Source organism: Gorilla gorilla, chromosome 1 (genome assembly GCF_029281585.2).
Source record: "Gorilla gorilla gorilla isolate KB3781 chromosome 1, NHGRI_mGorGor1-v2.1_pri, whole genome shotgun sequence".
Classification (NCBI taxonomy): Eukaryota; Metazoa; Chordata; class Mammalia; order Primates; family Hominidae; genus Gorilla; species Gorilla gorilla.
The window spans coordinates 215225910-215242993 of NC_073224.2; the positions used below are offsets into that span (position 1 = coordinate 215225910).

The following is a 17084-nucleotide window of genomic DNA, read 5'->3' on the forward strand; positions in this document are numbered from 1 at the left end:
TTAGGGTTCATTCTAAGGTCTCCAACAATTCCAGCAGTTCCCAACCTTGGCATCTCAGTGCTTCTTATATTCTAACTACAGGCTGTGAAATGGGATTTCTTTTGTCATATCTTAGCAAGTTAACAAGTTTTCCAACTCACAGAAATGTCTGTTGACAGCCAGCCCATCTTCAGTCTTTAAAAGTGATGAAGCAAATGACACAATGTTTGAAAAGACTTCCGCTTAGGACTCTTTTTTTTTTTTTAAAAGATGGATTCTTGCTCTGTTGCCCAGGCTGGAGTGCAGTGGGACTATCTTGGCTCACTGCAAGCTCCGCCTCCTGGGTTCTAGCAATTCTCCTGCCTCAGTCTCCCAAGTAGCTGGGATTATGGGTGCCCGCCACCTCACCTGGCTACTTTTTGTATTTTTGGTAGAGACAGGGTTTCTCCATGTTGGCCAGGCTGGTCTCAAACTCCTAACCTCAAGTGATCCGTCCACCTCAGCCTCCCAAAGTGCTGGGATTACAGGCATGAGCCACCATGCCTGGCCATCTTAGGACTCTATTTACTTTGTCAGGGAAAGGAAATTTTAGAAAAGGTATTTGTTAGCTCTAAACTTAACTGAAATAAACTCAACACGTTTGATTTAAACCTTTTTATTGTCAGATATTTTTCTTTAAGCATTTATTAGCTTTGATTGTTTCAGTGGCCAAATAAGGCAGCATCTGCTAAGAAAGGCACCTCATCAGAAACAAAATACATAACCACGTGGTGAGATCCCTGCATGAGACCAGCTGCTAACTCCTTGAGAGCAGCAATTGTGTCTTAATGTACTTAGTAGCACCTCAACTTGCACATAGGAACCCTTCTTACAGGATGTTTATTGAATTATCTTCATTAGTCAAAAACGAGACACTCAAATCCTTTTATTTGCCTCGCCCTCACCACTCCATCTCCCCTTCTTCCCTCCAACTCCAAGCCTTCATTTAGCAAAAGAACATATACCAGAGGGTAACCCCTAGAAGACTGCACTGTGGGCAGAAGAGTCTAGTTTTAGGGTTGAAATATGCTTTGAGACAGGGTCTGGCTCTGTCACCCCGGCTGGAGTGCAGTGGCGCGATCTCAGCTCACTGCAACCTCTGCCTCCCAGGCTCAAGCCATCCTCCTACCTCAGCCTCCCAAGTAGCTGGGAATACAGGCGTGCACCACCATGCTTGGTTAATTTTTGTATTTTTTGTAGAGACGAGGTTTCGCCATGTTGCCCAGGCTAGTCTTGAACTCCTGGGCTCCAGTGACTTACTGCCTCTGACTCCCAAAGGGCTGGGATTACAGGCGTGCACCACCACAGCTGCCCCAAAACAACTTTTTCAAGCCGAATATGTTTAGGGGAGCATATTTGTTTATGGCTTGAGCCCTCAAAGAAATGGCTTTGCTCTGGTTAGATGCCATTCTACCCCTTGCTCCTTGGGCCTAAGTAGTAGCTTGAATGAAGCAGGAATCCTTAGCACTTGGATGTGTTTCTTGAGAAGGGGCTCTTTTGGCCATGAGCATGGATGCCCAAAGGAGTTAGAAGTGGCTTTTCCCTCACCTTCAGCCTGGAAGCCAGAACCCTGATCTCTACTCAAACACAGGGACAAACCCATACTCCCCTTGTTCAGCCCATAAAGAATCTGTGCTGCTTTGAGCTGGGCCAGCAGAGAAGTGTGACTTCACAAAAAAGACAGACTTTGGAGTCAAGAGACCTGGTTTTGAGTCTTGTCTTTGTGACTTACTAGCTGTGTGACTTTGGAAAAGTACTTTGTTTTCTTTGTCTTTGAATCAGAAATTTTCATCTGTTTTGGAAAAAATAATTCCTCCCCAGGTTTTTGGGAAAATTTAATCCTATGAGATAATTTATGTGAAAGCATCTTACAAAGTCCTTGACACTTGGTGGATATTTAAACACAGTAGGAAGAAATAATGACCAGAGAGGAAGAATGTGCCAGTATTTCTCCAGAGCTATTCCACAGAGGATTTTTACAGTGGGATGTCATGAGCTGTGTGACCCTGGGTCAGACCTCTTACCTCCCTGACTCTTGATTTCCCCTCATAATGGATTTTTCTTTTTTTGAGATGCAGTTTCACTCTGTTGCCCAGACTGGAGTGCAGTGGCACGATCTTGGCTCACTGCAACCTCTGCCTTCCAGGTTCAAGTGATTCTCATGCCACAGCCTCCCTAGTAGTGGAATTACAGGTGCATGCCACCATGCCCAGCTAAATTTTGTATTATTAGTAGAGACAGGGTTTTGCCATGTTGGCCAGGCTGGTCTCAAACTCCTGACCTCAAGTGATCCGCCCGCCTCAGCCTCCCAAAGCGCTGGGATTACAGGCATGAGCCACGACACCCGGCCTCAGAAGGGATTTCTGACCCCAAGAGGGAGAGACTCCTAAAATTTGAGGTTAAATGTCAAAGTGTGTCACTTTCTTTAACAGAATAGAGATTTATTACCTTGCTTCCAAGATGCCATCAATTATAAGATCACAACTTTTTGAGAGGAAGTAAAGAACTACAATTATATTAATGAACCCATCAACTGCAAGATATGTCCTGATTTCAGAATCATTAAAATGTGAAGAAATGTCTGTCTTGCAACTGAAAAAAAAGCCTATAATAATAACAATGTTGGCTCCTAGGCTGGGCACCGTAGTCCATGCCTGTAATCCCAGCACTTTGGGAGGCCAAAGCAGAAGAATCACTTGAGGCCAGGGGTTCAAGACCAGCCTGGGCAACACAGCGAGACCCCATCTCTACAAAAGTAAAAAATAAAAAAATTACCCTGGTGAGGTGACACATACCTGTAGTCCCAGCTATTCTGGAGGCTGAGGAGGGAGCATCCCTTGAGCCCAGGAGTTCAAGGCTGCAGTGAGCTGTGAGCGTGCCACTGCACTCCAGCCCAGGTGACAGATTGAGGCTCTGTCTCAAAAAAAAAAAAAGAAAAGAAAAAGAAAAGAAAAAGAATCCTGGTTCCCATTTATTAAGCATCTCCTGGGTGCCAGGCGCTATACTCCAGATGTTTTCCTAAGTCCTTCACTTGTTATAGTGCCCCAGTGAGGCAGGTGTTATCATTTCCACTTCATGGTTAGGAAACTGAATATAAAGAGGTTGAGTCACTTTTCCAAGGCCACACAACCAGGAAGTAGGGCTTGGATGGTAGGACTTCTTAATTCCAGATACTTTCTCTTCTTGGTAGATTGTTCTCCAGGCTAAGGAGTCACAGACGAGGTTGCTATAGAATAGAAATGGGTTGTGAATGTGTTGCTTTGAACATGTCTTGAATCTGCAAGGTGACCAGGAAGGACAAAGGTAACATAGATAGAGTTGTAATCTAATTAATCTCCAAATACTGGTCCTTGGAGGGAAGGCGTTAACAGGACAGTCAGGGGTGCTCAGAATCCAGATAAAGGGGAGCCAAGGACCAAGACAGTCAGGGTTGATACAGCCCAGAGTGGGAGAAGGACCCTGATCAGCCACCAGGATCGTTCCAGGCCCACGGACAACACAACAAGCTCCTACCCTACAGGCCACTATTCTGCAGAGTCACCCTATTCCGTCACTGACTCTTTACTAATGAAGCAGAAATCTTTTGAGGATAATTTAGTTCTTCTTGCAACCTTTCTTCAAGAGGGGAAAATGTGCTGAGCAATTGTCATGAGCCAGCAGGCGGAGATGTAGTACTGGAACAAGTTATACGTTAACAAGGTTTTCTGGTTAGTTAGTCCAAGTTAGTTCCCCTGTGCCTGGTTATGGGATTGAATGTTTTGCTCTGTGAAGCTGTGGATACGGCGCTTCATCTGATATGAACCCCGTGACAGATCCTATTGTGATACTCTCAGCAGTGCTCCCTGACACCTGGCTCCTGGGCTATCTGTCTATCTGTCTAACTACAGTGTGGGGGAAAGCCAAGCCCACATTGGTGGATTCCCAACATAGCTCTACCTCATCAGATGACAAAAGAATGTTCTGCAGCTTTTTGGTGGGGTGGCAGCAGGGATGTGGACACAGTTGGGGTAGGGCAGGGCAGACAAGGTTGAGGATTGCTGGAAGCATCAGAGATTGCGTCAAAGATGTCTCTGTCGACCTGACCAGAAGAAGCTCATTGTGAAGCTGCCAGAGAGTGTGCCTCTGGGTCTTGACTCTGGAGAGGCTCTTTGGACAGTGGTGGAGATAGCGCCAGGGTAGAGGTCATCGCGTCTCCACGTGGACGTCAACAGGACTGAAGGTCACAGTTGCTGGGTGTTGGCTGCCGTTGCTGTTTGGGCCCACGGCAGAAGGGGCGGTTGGCTTGGGGCCCTTGGGCTCTAGTTCCCGCCTCGCCCTCATTTTCCTGTAGGGAGATAATGTGCACATGGTTGAGTCTTTCCCCTGGTATGCCACGGGGAATGGGCTCTGCGACCACAGTTCTGGCCAGCAGATTAATGTAGATTAACGTAGACATTAAATCACATTGCTTACTTGCCACCACAGAATTTTACAACTGGAAGGGACCTTAGGCATCAGCTAGTCTGCCCTTCAATTTTTTCACTTAGATCAGATATTTAATTTTATTTGTTTCTGTTAAGGAATGAGTAAAATGTCAGAGGTGGCTATATAAAAGATAAAAATAAAGATATTACATTTTTTATGTTCAAAGTTGTAGCATGTATTACATTTTCCAGCCTCATTATGCTTGCTAAGTTTATTGCTAGAAATATTTAAGAACTTTTTACATAATTGAAAAGAGAACGTACTGAAAACATTTATCTCGGCTTCATTTAATATGCCGTAAAATTCAATAATGAACAATAATTATTAATTCTTTTTTTTTCTTTTTTTGAGACAGAGTCTGGCTCTGTCGCCCAGGCTGGAGTGCAGCGGAGCGATCTTGCCTCACTGCAACCTCCGCCTCCTGGGTTCAAGCGATTCTTCTGCCTCAGCCTCCAGAGTAGCTGGGATCACAGGCGCCTGTCACCATGCCCAGCTAATTTTTGTTATTTTTTAGTAGAGATGGGGTTTCAACATGTTGGTCAGGCTGGTCTCGAACTCCTGACCTCAGGTGATCCACCCACTTCGGCCGCCCAAAGTGCTGTGATTACAGGCATGAGCCACCACGCCCAGCCAAATTTTTGTATTTTTAGTGTAGATGGGGTTTCACCATGTTGGCCAGGCTGGTCTTGAACTCCTGGCAAGTGATCCTCCCCACTTGGCCTCCCAAAGTGCTGGGATTGCAGGTGTGTGCCACTGTGCCTGGCCAACAATTATGAATTCTCATGTCTTCATGATATTTCATCTTGCTGACATATTTTTTATATATATATATATATACACACACACATTTTTTTTTTTTTTTGAGACAGAGTCTTACCCTGGTTGCCCAGGCTGAAGTGCAGTGGCACAATCTCAGCTCACTACAGCCTCAACATCCCAGGCTCAGGTGATTCTCCCACCTCAGCCTCCCAAATAGCTGGAACTACAGGTGCACACCACCATGCCTGGCTAACTTTTTGTATTTTTAGTAGAGACAGGGTTTCACTATGTTGCCCAGGCTGGTCTTGAACTCCTGGATTCAAGCAATCCACCTGCCTCAGCCTCCTGGGGTGCTGGGATTATAGGTGTGAGCCACTGCACCCAGCCTTATAACTATTTGTTAAAAATGTCAAATCTTCGGGGAAGTTGCACAAATAGTACAGTTAATACTCTAATACTCTTGTTACAATTTGAATGTGGCCCCCAAAAAGCCTGCATTGGAAACTTAATCCCTAATTCAACAGTATTGAAAGGGGGGGCCTAATGGGAGGAGTTTAGGTCATAAGGACTCCACCCTCATGAATCCATTAATGCCAATTATAAAAGGACTTCTTGGGCTGTGAATTTGATCTCTTGCTCTCTCTGGCTCTCTCTTTGCCCTTCTATTGTGGATAACAGAGCAAGAAGGCCCTTGCCAGATACTGGCCCCTCAATATCTTAAACTTCCCTGCCTCCAGAAACGCAAGAAATAAATCTCTTTTCTGTATAATTTACCCAGTCTCAGATATTCTGTGATAGCAGCACAGCATAGTCTAAGACAGCCCTTCACAGAACAATTGACTAATTACTAACAATTTGCCACATCTGCTTTTTTTTCCTCTCTATTACTTTCTCTTTCTCTATTGTCACACACAGTTTTTTAGAACCGTGAACCACTTGTGAGTTGCAGGCATCATGCCACTGCACTCCTAAATACTCCTAAGAACAAAGACATTCTACAATGTATCTATAATGCAATTATCAAGCTTTTAGACTCTTCATTTTAAACATGACAACATACAGGCAGGAGGAGGTTAAATAACTTGCTTGATTTTGACAAACCAAAGACTACTGAACCCAGGTTTCTCACTTCCCAGCTCAGGCATCAGTGCAAACAGGGTGGGTTGAGTGGATTCTCCATTCAGATTACGACCTAAAAAAAGAGGTTCAGAACTCCAGCAACAATGGAGAGAAATAAAGAGTAGACATTGGGGTTTGATGCCACTCCTGGTTTGGGATAGACCCAAATTGTAATATCCTAAATATTTTTTTTTAAATAACTTTTTAATGTTATTATTATTACATGTAATTGTGGGAGGATTTTCTCTGAAACCAGATGAACTAGGTTTGAATCCCAATTGTGCTAATTAGGGTTGAACAACCTTGGGCATATGATTTAGTCTTTCTGTATCTGTTTCTATACCTATAAAACTGAGGATAATAGTAGTACCCACCTTGTGAGGTTGTTAGATGAGGATTAAATGCGTTAACACACGTAAGGAGCTTAGAACCATGCCTGGCATATGGTATGAGATCAATACATGTTAGCTACTTTTATTTTATTTATTATTTATTTATTTTATTTTATTTTGTTTATTTTTTGAGATGGAATCTCACATTGTCATCCAGGCTGGAGTGCAGTGGTGCGATCTCAGCTCACTGCAACCTCCGCCTCCCGGGTTCAAGCGATTCTCCTGCCTCAGCCTCCCAAGTAGCTGGGATTACAGGCACCCGCCACCATGCCCAGCTGATTTTTTGTATTTTCAGGAGAGATGGGGTTTCACAATGTTCAAACTCCTGACCCTGTGATCTGCCCGCCTCAGCCTCCCAAAGTGCTGAGATTACAGGTGTGAGCCACCACGCCCGGCCTAGCTACCTTTATTTTAAAAACTTTTTTTTTTTTTCCAGAGACAGGGTCTTGCTATGTTGCCCAAGCTGGTCTCAAACTCTGGGACTCAAGTGATCCTCCTGCCTCAGCCTCCTGACTAGCTGGGGTTACAGGCAGAGCCACCACACCTAGCAGCTCCCTTTATAAATAATATTCATATTCTTATAAAAACAATGCGTGTTTACCATTCCTCAAAAATTAGGAACATCCCCCTCCCAGCAAAAACTAACAATGCCATCATGTAGACACACCAGTTGTTAAGACCTTGCTGTGTTGCTTTCCCTTGGATATGTGTATGGGTAACCTATGTGTATGACTGAGATTACCATGTATATATTGTTTTGTAAACTTTGACAATATATTGTAAACAGCTTTCCTTATTAATCAGTGCACTTCTAATACATATATATATATATATGATTTTTTTTTTTTTTTTGAGACAGAGTCTCGCTCCATCACCCAGCATGGATTGCAGTGGCGCGATCTCGGCTCACTGCAAGCTCCGCCTCCCAGGTTCACGCCATTCTCCTGCCTCAGCCTCCCGAGTAGCTGGGACTACAGGTGCCTGCCACCACACCCGGCTAATTTTTTTGTATTTTTAGTAGAGACGGGGTTTCACCATGTTAGCCAGGATGGTCTCCATCTCCTGACCTCGTGATCTGCCCATCTTGGCCTCCCAAAGTGCTGGGATTACAGGCGTGAGCCACCGTGCCCGGCCCATATGCAAATATATTTGTATAGACAGGGTCTTGCTATGTTGCCCAGGCTGGACTCAAACTCCTGGACTCAAGCCATCCTCCCGCCTCAGTCTTCTGAGTAGCTGGGATTACAGACCACACTACCACACCCGGCCACGATACCTTTTTAAAGAAATGGCTTCTAGGTCTTCTATGATATGTTTTATTTATAGTTTTTTAATTTTGATTTCTTCCCTGAAAAGAATTACCTTCCATCAAGGTTGTGACTGAAGGTAATTACACATAAGGTGATAACATATAAAATTTATTTTTTGTATGATCAAATTATATTCTTTTATTTCCCCTTATACGTCTCCAGAAAGCAGAGTCAGGGTACATGTTTCCAGTATTTGTCATCTCAAATACTTATGTGGCCAGCTCATACAACCTAGAAGAGAGATCTCTGAGAGAAGAGGTCTGAACATTCCTCTATTATCTGTAAATTACAAACAAATGTTTACCACAGTGCTCAAGACCATTATCATTGTCATTATCATTATTACGTTTAAAAAATATTTCTCCAAGTACAAAAATAGTCACTTTGAAATTCCTTCAACAGAACAGACTGCGAAAAGGACCCCCAAGGGTTAGAGCATTTACTAAAGGCTGAGGGATACTGCCAGGCACATGACGGGCACCCACATATCACCTCCCATTTATTCTGATGTCGCTGAAGGGACCAGGCAGTTCCAAAGCCCAGGGCATCCGTACCTGTTGTACATCTTCAGCAGGATCAGAACCACGGTGAAGATGATGATGACAACCACCACAACGGCAGCAACAATGGCTCCAGAACCTACAGAAAGGAGAGAAGCAGAGACCGTGAATGTGCAAACTGAACGCAGACAGGGAGGGCGCCCTGCTGTGGCACCTGACATCCTCACTAGGTCAAGGGAAGCAGGAGAGAAGGCAACATCCTGGGACACTCCCAGTTGACCCCAGGACAGTCACATCTGGAGTGGCTGTGCACCCCTGCCCCGAGCTGCGCTTGAAGGACCCCGTCCTTAGCACATCGTCTGCCAAAACTCTGCCTTAGGCAAAGTCCTGGTTCTTATCAGCTCCAGCATGCCTCAAACTTCTGGGAAACAAACAAACAACATACCCTCCCCTCCTTTTGATAATGCAAAAGTAGCATGTGATTTTTGTAGAAAATAATTTTGAAAATATAAATATGTGCAAAAAAGAGGGGGTCGTTGAAGAACTCACTGGCCCAACAACTGCTGATTGTCTGCATATGTACATTCACCAATGTGATCATGTTGACACATGGTAAATATCTATCAGCCAGGTGCAGTGGCTCATGCCTGCAATTCCAGTACTTTGAGAGGATGGGGTGGGAGGATCGCTTGAGCCCAGGAGTTCGAGGCTAGCCTGGCAACATAGCAAGATCCTGTTTCTAGAAATAAAAAATAAAAAATTAGCCAGGTGTGGTGGCATGCACCTGTAGTGCCAGCTACTTGGGAGGCTGAGGAGGGAGGATCTCTTGAGCCTGGGAGGTTGAGGCTGCAGTGAGCCAAGATTGTGCCACTGCACTCCAGCCTGGGTGACAGAGCAAGACTCTATCTCAAAAAATAAAAATAAATACATAAATAAATATCTGGCTAGGTGCAATGGCTCACATCTGTAATCCCAGTACTTTGTGAGGCTGGGGGGTGAGGATCACTTGAGCCCAGGAATTCCAGACCAACCTGGGCAAGATGGCAAGACTCCATCTCTGTATAAAAAAGTTTTTAAAAAATACCCGTTATAGTTTTTAAATAATTTAATACTTATATGTTTGAATATCTGTCTTAAAGGAAATATTCCTAAATATGGAAAAATACGTACTTGGTGAAAATGGAACCATGGCCAGGTGTGGTGGCTCACACCTGTAATCCCAGCACTTTGGGAGGCCAAGGTGGGGGTGGATCACGAGGTCAGGAGTTCGAGACCAGCCTGACCAACATGGTGAAACCCTGTCTCTACTAAAAATACAAAAATTAGCCGGGCGTGATGGCACGTGCCTGTAATCCCAGCTACTCAGGAGGCTGAGGCAGGAGAATTGCTTGAACCCGGGAGGCAGAGGTTTCAGTGAGCCGAGATCGAGCCACTGCACTCTAGCCTGGGCGACAGAGCAAGACTCCTTCTCAAAAACAAACCAAAAAAAAAGGAGCCATGTTTCACATACTGTTTTATAACAATATCATAATCATCTTTCTGTTTAATTATATATTTTTCTTCATGACTTTCCATGGCTGCATAGTACTCCATTGTTTGGGTGTACCACAATCTGTTCACCGATTCTCTATTGAGAATACTTACATTGTTTTCAGTTTTTCACTATTAAAAACAAGGCTGTGATGATGTCCTTGTAGTTTAATGTCTTAGACTCTAATTTCAATATTAGTTCTCGCTCCAATGTCACACTCCAATTTTAGTTTCTTTCTTGTTTTTTTTTTTTTTTTTGAGAGGGAGTTTCACTCTTGTTGCCCAGGCTGGAGTGCAGTGGCAAGATCTCAGCTCACTGCATCCTCTGCCTCCCGGGTTCAATCGATTCTCCTGCCTCAGTCTCCAGAGTAGCTGGGATTACAGGTGCCTGCCATTACACCTGGCTAATTTTAGCATTTTTAATAGAGATGGGGTTTCACCATGTTGGCCAGGCTGGTCTTGAACTGCTGACCTCAAGTTATCTGCCCCCCTCAGCCTCCCAAAGTGCTGGGATTGTAGGCGTGAGCCACCACACCCAGCCTCCAATTTTAGCTTCAAGATCAACGTCCTTGTCGGAATTGATACTGAAAATATCAAGAACTGCTGGGTTCGGTGGCTCACGCCTGTAATCCCAGCACTCTAGGAGGCCGAGGCAGGCGGATCACCTGAGGTCAGGAGTTTGAGACCAGCCTGGCTAACATGGTGAAACCCCGTCTCTACTAAAAATACAAAAATTAGCTGGGCCTGGTGGTACAAGCCTGTAATCCCAGCTATTCAGGAGGCTGAGGCACGAGAAGCGCTTGAGCCCGGGAAGCGGAGGTTGCAGTGAGGCAGTGAGCCGAGATGGCACCACTGTACTACAGCCTGGGCGACAGAGTGAGACTCTGTCTCAAAAAAGAAAAAAAAAAAAAAGAAAGAAAGGAAAAGAAAATAGAAGAGATTACATACATCCACCCAATGTATATTTATATAGTATATGTTACAACCATTAAAATATGTGCATACAAGCATAATGTAGAGCAAAAGAAGCCAGATACGAAGGAGTGCGTATGGTATACCTATAGGCCATTTATATAAAGTTCAAAACCAAGCAGAACTAATCGATGGTGGTAAAAGTCAGAATAGCGGGTCCCCTTGGGTGGGTGGAGGATGGTGATTAGAAGGGGAACCACGACCTCTAGGATACTGGTGGTGGCTCTGTTTTTTGATTTGGGGACTGGTTGCACAGGTATGTTCACTTTGTGGCAATTCACCCAGCTGGGCACTTATGATTTATGCACATTTTGAATGTAAGTAATGCCTTATAAAAAGTTTACTTAAAAGCAAACAACCATGTGCAAATATTCATAGGAAGAAACACTGGAAGGGAAGAAGCAGAGAGGGTGGGAAATCCATCATGGGACAACTTAGGTTTTTTTCCTTCTTGGGGAGACTTTAGTTCCGGGTTTTTCAACCTCAGCTGGCTAATTCTTTGTCGGGGAGGCTGTCCTGTGCATTGCAAGATGTTTAATCTTATCTCTTGCCTCTATCTACTAGATGCCAGTTGCAATGCCCCCAAGTTCCCCCCACCCCCACCAAACTGTGACTACTAAGATATCTCCAGACAATGCCAAATGGCCCCTGGTGGTAGGGTTGCCAGATAAAATCAGAATTTTCAACAAACAACGGATACCATTTTAGTGTAAGTACATCTCAAATATTGTATGACACATACTAAATAAGTATTCATTGTTTATCTTAAATTCAAATTTAACTGGGCATTCTATATTTTTATCTGCTAAATCTGGTAACCCTATCTAGGAGGGCAAAAACACCTAGTTGAGAACCAACCAATCTTTCTTTCTTTCTTTTTCTTTCTTTCTTTCTGTCTCTTTCTTTCTTTCTTCTTTCTTCTCTTTCTTTTGTTTTTACAGGAGAACCTCCTCCTCCCCCTCCCCCTCCCTTTTCCTCCCCCTCCCTTCTCCTCCCCCTCCCTCCCTCTCCCTTCCTTCTCTTTCTTTTTTTGACAGTCTCTCTCTGACACCCAGGCTGGAGTGCAGTGGTATGATCTCGGCTCACTGCAACCTCCACTTCCCAGGTTCAGGCGATTCTCATGCCTCAGCCTCCCAAGTAGCTAGGACTACAGGTGTGCACCACCATACCCAGTTAATTTTTGTATTTTTAGTAGTAGAGATGGGGTTTTACCATGCTGGCCAGTCTCAAACTCCCAACCTCAGGTGATCCGCCCTCTTTGGCCTCCCAAAGTGCTGGGATTACAGGCGTGAGCCACTGCGCCCAGCCAAGAACCACTACTTTCAGTTCAAGAAAAACAGAATTATTCTCGTCTTCCTGATAGTGATTCTCTCTACCCTGCATTTCCCTCAGAACTGTTTGGAGACACACCTCCTCAGGACTCTGTAGGTCTGCCCACCCAGCAAGCAGCAGGGTAGCCCATGGGACCCCGTCCTGGGAGCAACCCCTTCTGACTCTTCATGGAAGAGACACATCCTGCCCTTAATCCAGCCACCTGCCAGAACCACAGCCTGAAGCTGTTTATCCCTGTGTGTAGGGAAGTCTGTCCCATGCCCAGGGGTATATGTGTAGCCAGCTGAAATGGCTGACACACACCCAAGCGTCTCCTTATACCATCAATTGATTTTCTGAAGAGTCATCCTGAAATTTTTCCTTCCGGGGCCACTTGTTCACGGCAAATGCCTCCCCAGAACTCACTCTTCCTGCCTACGTTCATTTACTCTTTCATCAGTTGATGGGATGTTTTTTTGCCTTGCAATATAGTATAAAAATAGCTACTTCGGATTTTTGTTTGTCTGTTTGTTTGGAGACAAGTTCTCGCTCTGTTACCCAGGCTGGAATGCAGTGGCACAATCTCAGCTCACCACAGCCTCAACCTCCTAGGCTCAAGCGATCCTCCTGCCTCAGCACCCCCCGTGTAGCTGGGACTCCAGGAGCATCACCACCACGCCTGGCTAATTTTGGTATTTGTTGTAGACATGGTGTCTCCCCATATTGCCCAGGCTGGTCTTGAAATCCCAAGCTCAAGCAATCTGCCTGCCTTGGCCTCCCAAATTGCTGGGATTACAGGCATGAGCCACCATGCCCAGCAGTGGCTACATTTTAAGGTGACCCATTTAGAGCCATTTTATAAGAGATTCAAATTTCAGTGTTTTCTAGGTCCCAAGACTTTTTAACGAAAACAATAGCAATCGTAGTAGTAGTAATATTTTTTTGTTTGTTTTGGAGGCTCACTTTGTTGCCCAGGATGGAGTGCAGTGGCACGATCTCAGCTCACTGCAACCTCTGCTTCCCAGGTTCAAGTGATTCTCCTGCCTCAGCCTCCTGAGTAACAGGTGCACACCACCATGCCCAGGTAATCTTTGTATTTTTAGTAGAGATGGGGTTTCACTATTTTGGCCAAGCTGGTCTCAAACTCCTGACCTCAAGTGATCCACATGCCTCAGCCTCCCAAAGTGCTAGGATTAAAGGTGTGAGCCACCACACCCAGCCAGTACTAATAATAATAATCATCATCATTAGGTACTTAGTATGTACCAGAGGCTGTGCTAAACTGTCAACCTGAATTATCTCCTTTAGTCATCACAACTGCCTTATGTGGTAGCTTCTTTAATATCCCCATTGTATAGATGAGGAAACTGAGGTATAGAGCAGTAAAGACATGTGCTCCATCTCAAAAAAAAAAAAAAAAAAAAGACACAGTCCAGTCCCCATTTGCCCTTCCCTGGAAGACTCCCACTCAGACAGAAATAGCGGTTCTGTCCCCTACCCTTCCACAGCAGTGCCCTGCAAAGAAACACCACCGAGGCATATGTCCATTGCTTTGTCTGCCATTAATGCTGCAGTTGGCATGTGGCAGAACTGGGCCTGAGACCCAGGCAATCCACCTCCAGAGCCCACACTCTTAACCTCTGCGCTATGACCATGACACTGGTCCTGCCATCCTTCCCCCAGCCTCTACTCGAGTTTGACCTTACTCTTATACAGGAAGTCTTCTCCCCTGGTGGTCATGTTCAGTGAGAAGAAGGTGGTATCCCCCAGAGGGGTGGCTGTGGTCATCTCGATCCTGGTGAGAAAGAAGAAGATATTTTGTTTAAAATTAGATAAATCCTTATTATTGCTACTTGATGCCTCTTTTGGTCTTTATCTGGATGACTGTAGAATATTCAAGCATGCAGTTTCTCTTAGCGGCAAGTAAATGCAAAACCCGTTATTAGATACCGTGGGTGGGGATTTAATACTAATACCCGACGTTTGTAAGGAACTTTGTTTTTCTAAACTGCTTAAATTTATTCAACCATATTTACTCAACTCCTTCAAATATCTGGATCAATCTCTCGAAACTATGTGAGGTGAGTTACTGTTGCCATTTTACTGGTGAAATCAAAGTCCCCAAAGCTACCTGGAGTCCCAAGTTGACCTAACAGAATTTAAGCAAAGATGTCAACCTCCCACTCCAGTGGGCTTTTCTCCACGCTGCAGTGACACTTGAACTGGCATTCCTACTTTCAAAGGCTTTACTATATGAGGAGGCAAAAATAAATAAATAAATAAACAGATGAAAAATTAACTATGATTTAAAAAAATTTTTTTTGAGACAAGGTCTTGCTCTGTCGCCCAGGCTGGAGTGCAGTGGTGCAATCATGGCTCTCTGCAGCCTCGACCTCCTTGGGCTCAGGTGATCTTCCCACCTCAGCTTCCTGAGTAGCTGGGACTACAGACATGTGCCACCACGCCCGGCTGATTTTGAACTATGACTATGAAGCAGTCAGTGACATGAGCCATTGGGCTATGAGGAACAATTTCATGGAAGAGATACAGTTGAATACGCCTTGAAAAATGGGCATGGTTGGGGCGTAAGGGGAAAGAGAACAAAGGCTGGGTTGCACAAAGCCTTCAATCAGAAGAGAGTTAATGCAGTTTGGGAATCTACCATGTACCAGGCTCTGTCTCAGGAGACTTCACACACTATATTATCGATTTAATCCTCTCAGTCACTGAGAAGTGGCTGTCATCTACACCCTCCTATGGAGCAAGCTGGGACTCAAGGTGGTTGAGTGAATCAACCGGTCATACAAGTAGGAGGTGGAGCTTGGACTCAAACACTCTCTGAGTGTACAATGTATTTTTTTACCCTGAGGCCACTAAGAATCAAAATGCACAAGGCTACAATGTTACATTTGAGGGGTGAGCCAGGACTTACACAGTTAGTATGATGTCACCACTGGAAAGAAGTGTTGAGATCCTCCACCAAGAACCATAATCTAGGCACGATGATATTATAATCACTCTGGGCCTGGCACGGTGGCTCATGCCGGTAATCTCAGCACTTTGGGAGGCTGAGGTGGGCAGATCACCTGAGGTCAGGAGTTTGAGACCAGCCTGGTCAACATGGTGAAACCCCATCTCTACTAAAAATACAAAAATTAGCCAGGCATGGTGGTGGGTGCCTGTAATCCCGGCTACTCGGGAGGCTGAGGCAGGAGGATCACCTGAACCTGGGAGGTGGAGGTTGCAGTGAGCAGAGATTGCGCCACTGCATTTTAGCCTGGGCGACAGAGTGACTCTGTCTCAAAATAAAAAATAAATAAATAAATAAATAATCGCTCTGAACTATAGGGGTCAAGAATATAAGGAAGCAAACCAAGCTTGGCTTCATTATTTCAGAGTGGCACTTTTACTCCAGCTGCTGACGATTTGGAAGCCCACGAAGGGTCTACATCGAGAGAATTGCCTAGGCTTGTTTGTAATCTTAAGAAGCCATAGGCCTCAACACAGCCATCTACTGGAGAAAGAGATATTCTGGACATTTTAAAAAATGGTGCATAAATTTATTTTCTTTTTAAAAGTAAGAAATGTTTTTTAAATTATGAAGATGAATATTACAGGAGCCCACGTACTGACCATTCACATTTAACAAATGTTTACAGTCATGTTTTCTTCAGTTTTTCTATTTATTTATTTATTTGAGATGGAGTCTCACTCTGTTGCCCCAGCTGGAGTGCAGTGATGTAATCATAGCTCACTGCAGCCTCAACCTCCCAGGCTCAAGTAATCCTCCCACTTCAGCATCCTGAATAGCTGGGACTACAGGCATTCACCACCATGCCTGGCTAATTAAAAAAACTCTTTTTTTATAGAGGCTAGATGTCATTATGTTGCCTAGACTGGTCTCAAACTCCTGGACTCAAAGCGATCCTCCCACCTTGGTCTCCCAAAGTGCTGGGATTACAAGCATGATCCCCCATGCCCAGCCCAGTTCTTCTTCTTCTTCTTTTTTTTTTTTTTTTTGAGGTAGAGTCTCATACTGTCACCCAGGCTGGAGTGCAGTGGCACAATCTCGGCTCACTGCAACCTCTGTCTCCTGGGTTCAAGTGATTCTCCTGCCTCAGCCTCCCACGTAGCTGGGATTACAAGGGCCCACCACCACATCCAGATATTTTGTATTTTTAGTAGTATGTGGTTTCACCATGTTGGCCAAGGCTAGTCTCAAACTCCTGACCTCAAGTGATCCACCCACCTCAGCTTCCCAAAGTGCTGGGGTTACAGGGGTGAGCCACCTTGCTCTGTCGCCCAGGCTGGAGTGCAGTGGCACGATCACGGCTCACTGCAAGCTCCACCTCCCGGGTTCACGCCATTCTCCTGCCTCAGCCTCACAAGTAGCTGGGACTACAGGCGCCCGCCACCACTCCCGGCTAATTTTTTTGTATTTTTAATAGAGACGGGGTTTCACCGTGTTAGCCAAGATGGTCTCGATCTCCTGACCTCGTGATCCGCCTGCCTTGGCCTCCCAAAGTGCTGGGATTACAGGTGTGAGCCACCGCACCTGGTCCCAGTTCTTCTTTCTAAGAAAAAAAATCAGACATAGTTGAAATCCCTTTTGTATTCTATCTCAATCCTATTTCCTCTCTTCCCCAAAGTAACCACTCCCTTGACCATTAGTGTGTATTCTCATCAAAGTTTTAAAATGTTTACTACAT

At 44.9% G+C, this 17084-nt stretch overlaps 1 protein-coding gene across 2 annotated transcripts in view; it reads right to left on the reverse strand.

The window, feature by feature from the left end:
- Nucleotides 1-658: 658 nt before the first annotated feature.
- Nucleotides 659-17084, reverse strand: part of NCMAP (non-compact myelin associated protein) — a 55253-nt gene continuing 38827 nt past the window's right edge. Inside the window, exons 2-5 of one of the 2 annotated variants that reach the window (XM_055388009.2) lie at nt 16838-16949; nt 14082-14170; nt 8617-8701; nt 659-4342 (exon numbers count right to left, since the gene is read on the reverse strand). In XM_055388009.2, the coding sequence (XP_055243984.1) occupies nt 4201-4342; nt 8617-8701; nt 14082-14163 (309 nt within the window). In that variant the 5' untranslated portion in view covers nt 14164-14170; nt 16838-16949 and the 3' untranslated portion in view covers nt 659-4200. The remainder of the gene's footprint in view (nt 4343-8616; nt 8702-14081; nt 14171-16837; nt 16950-17084) is intronic. The other variant, XM_031016087.3, reaches the window with a different exon arrangement.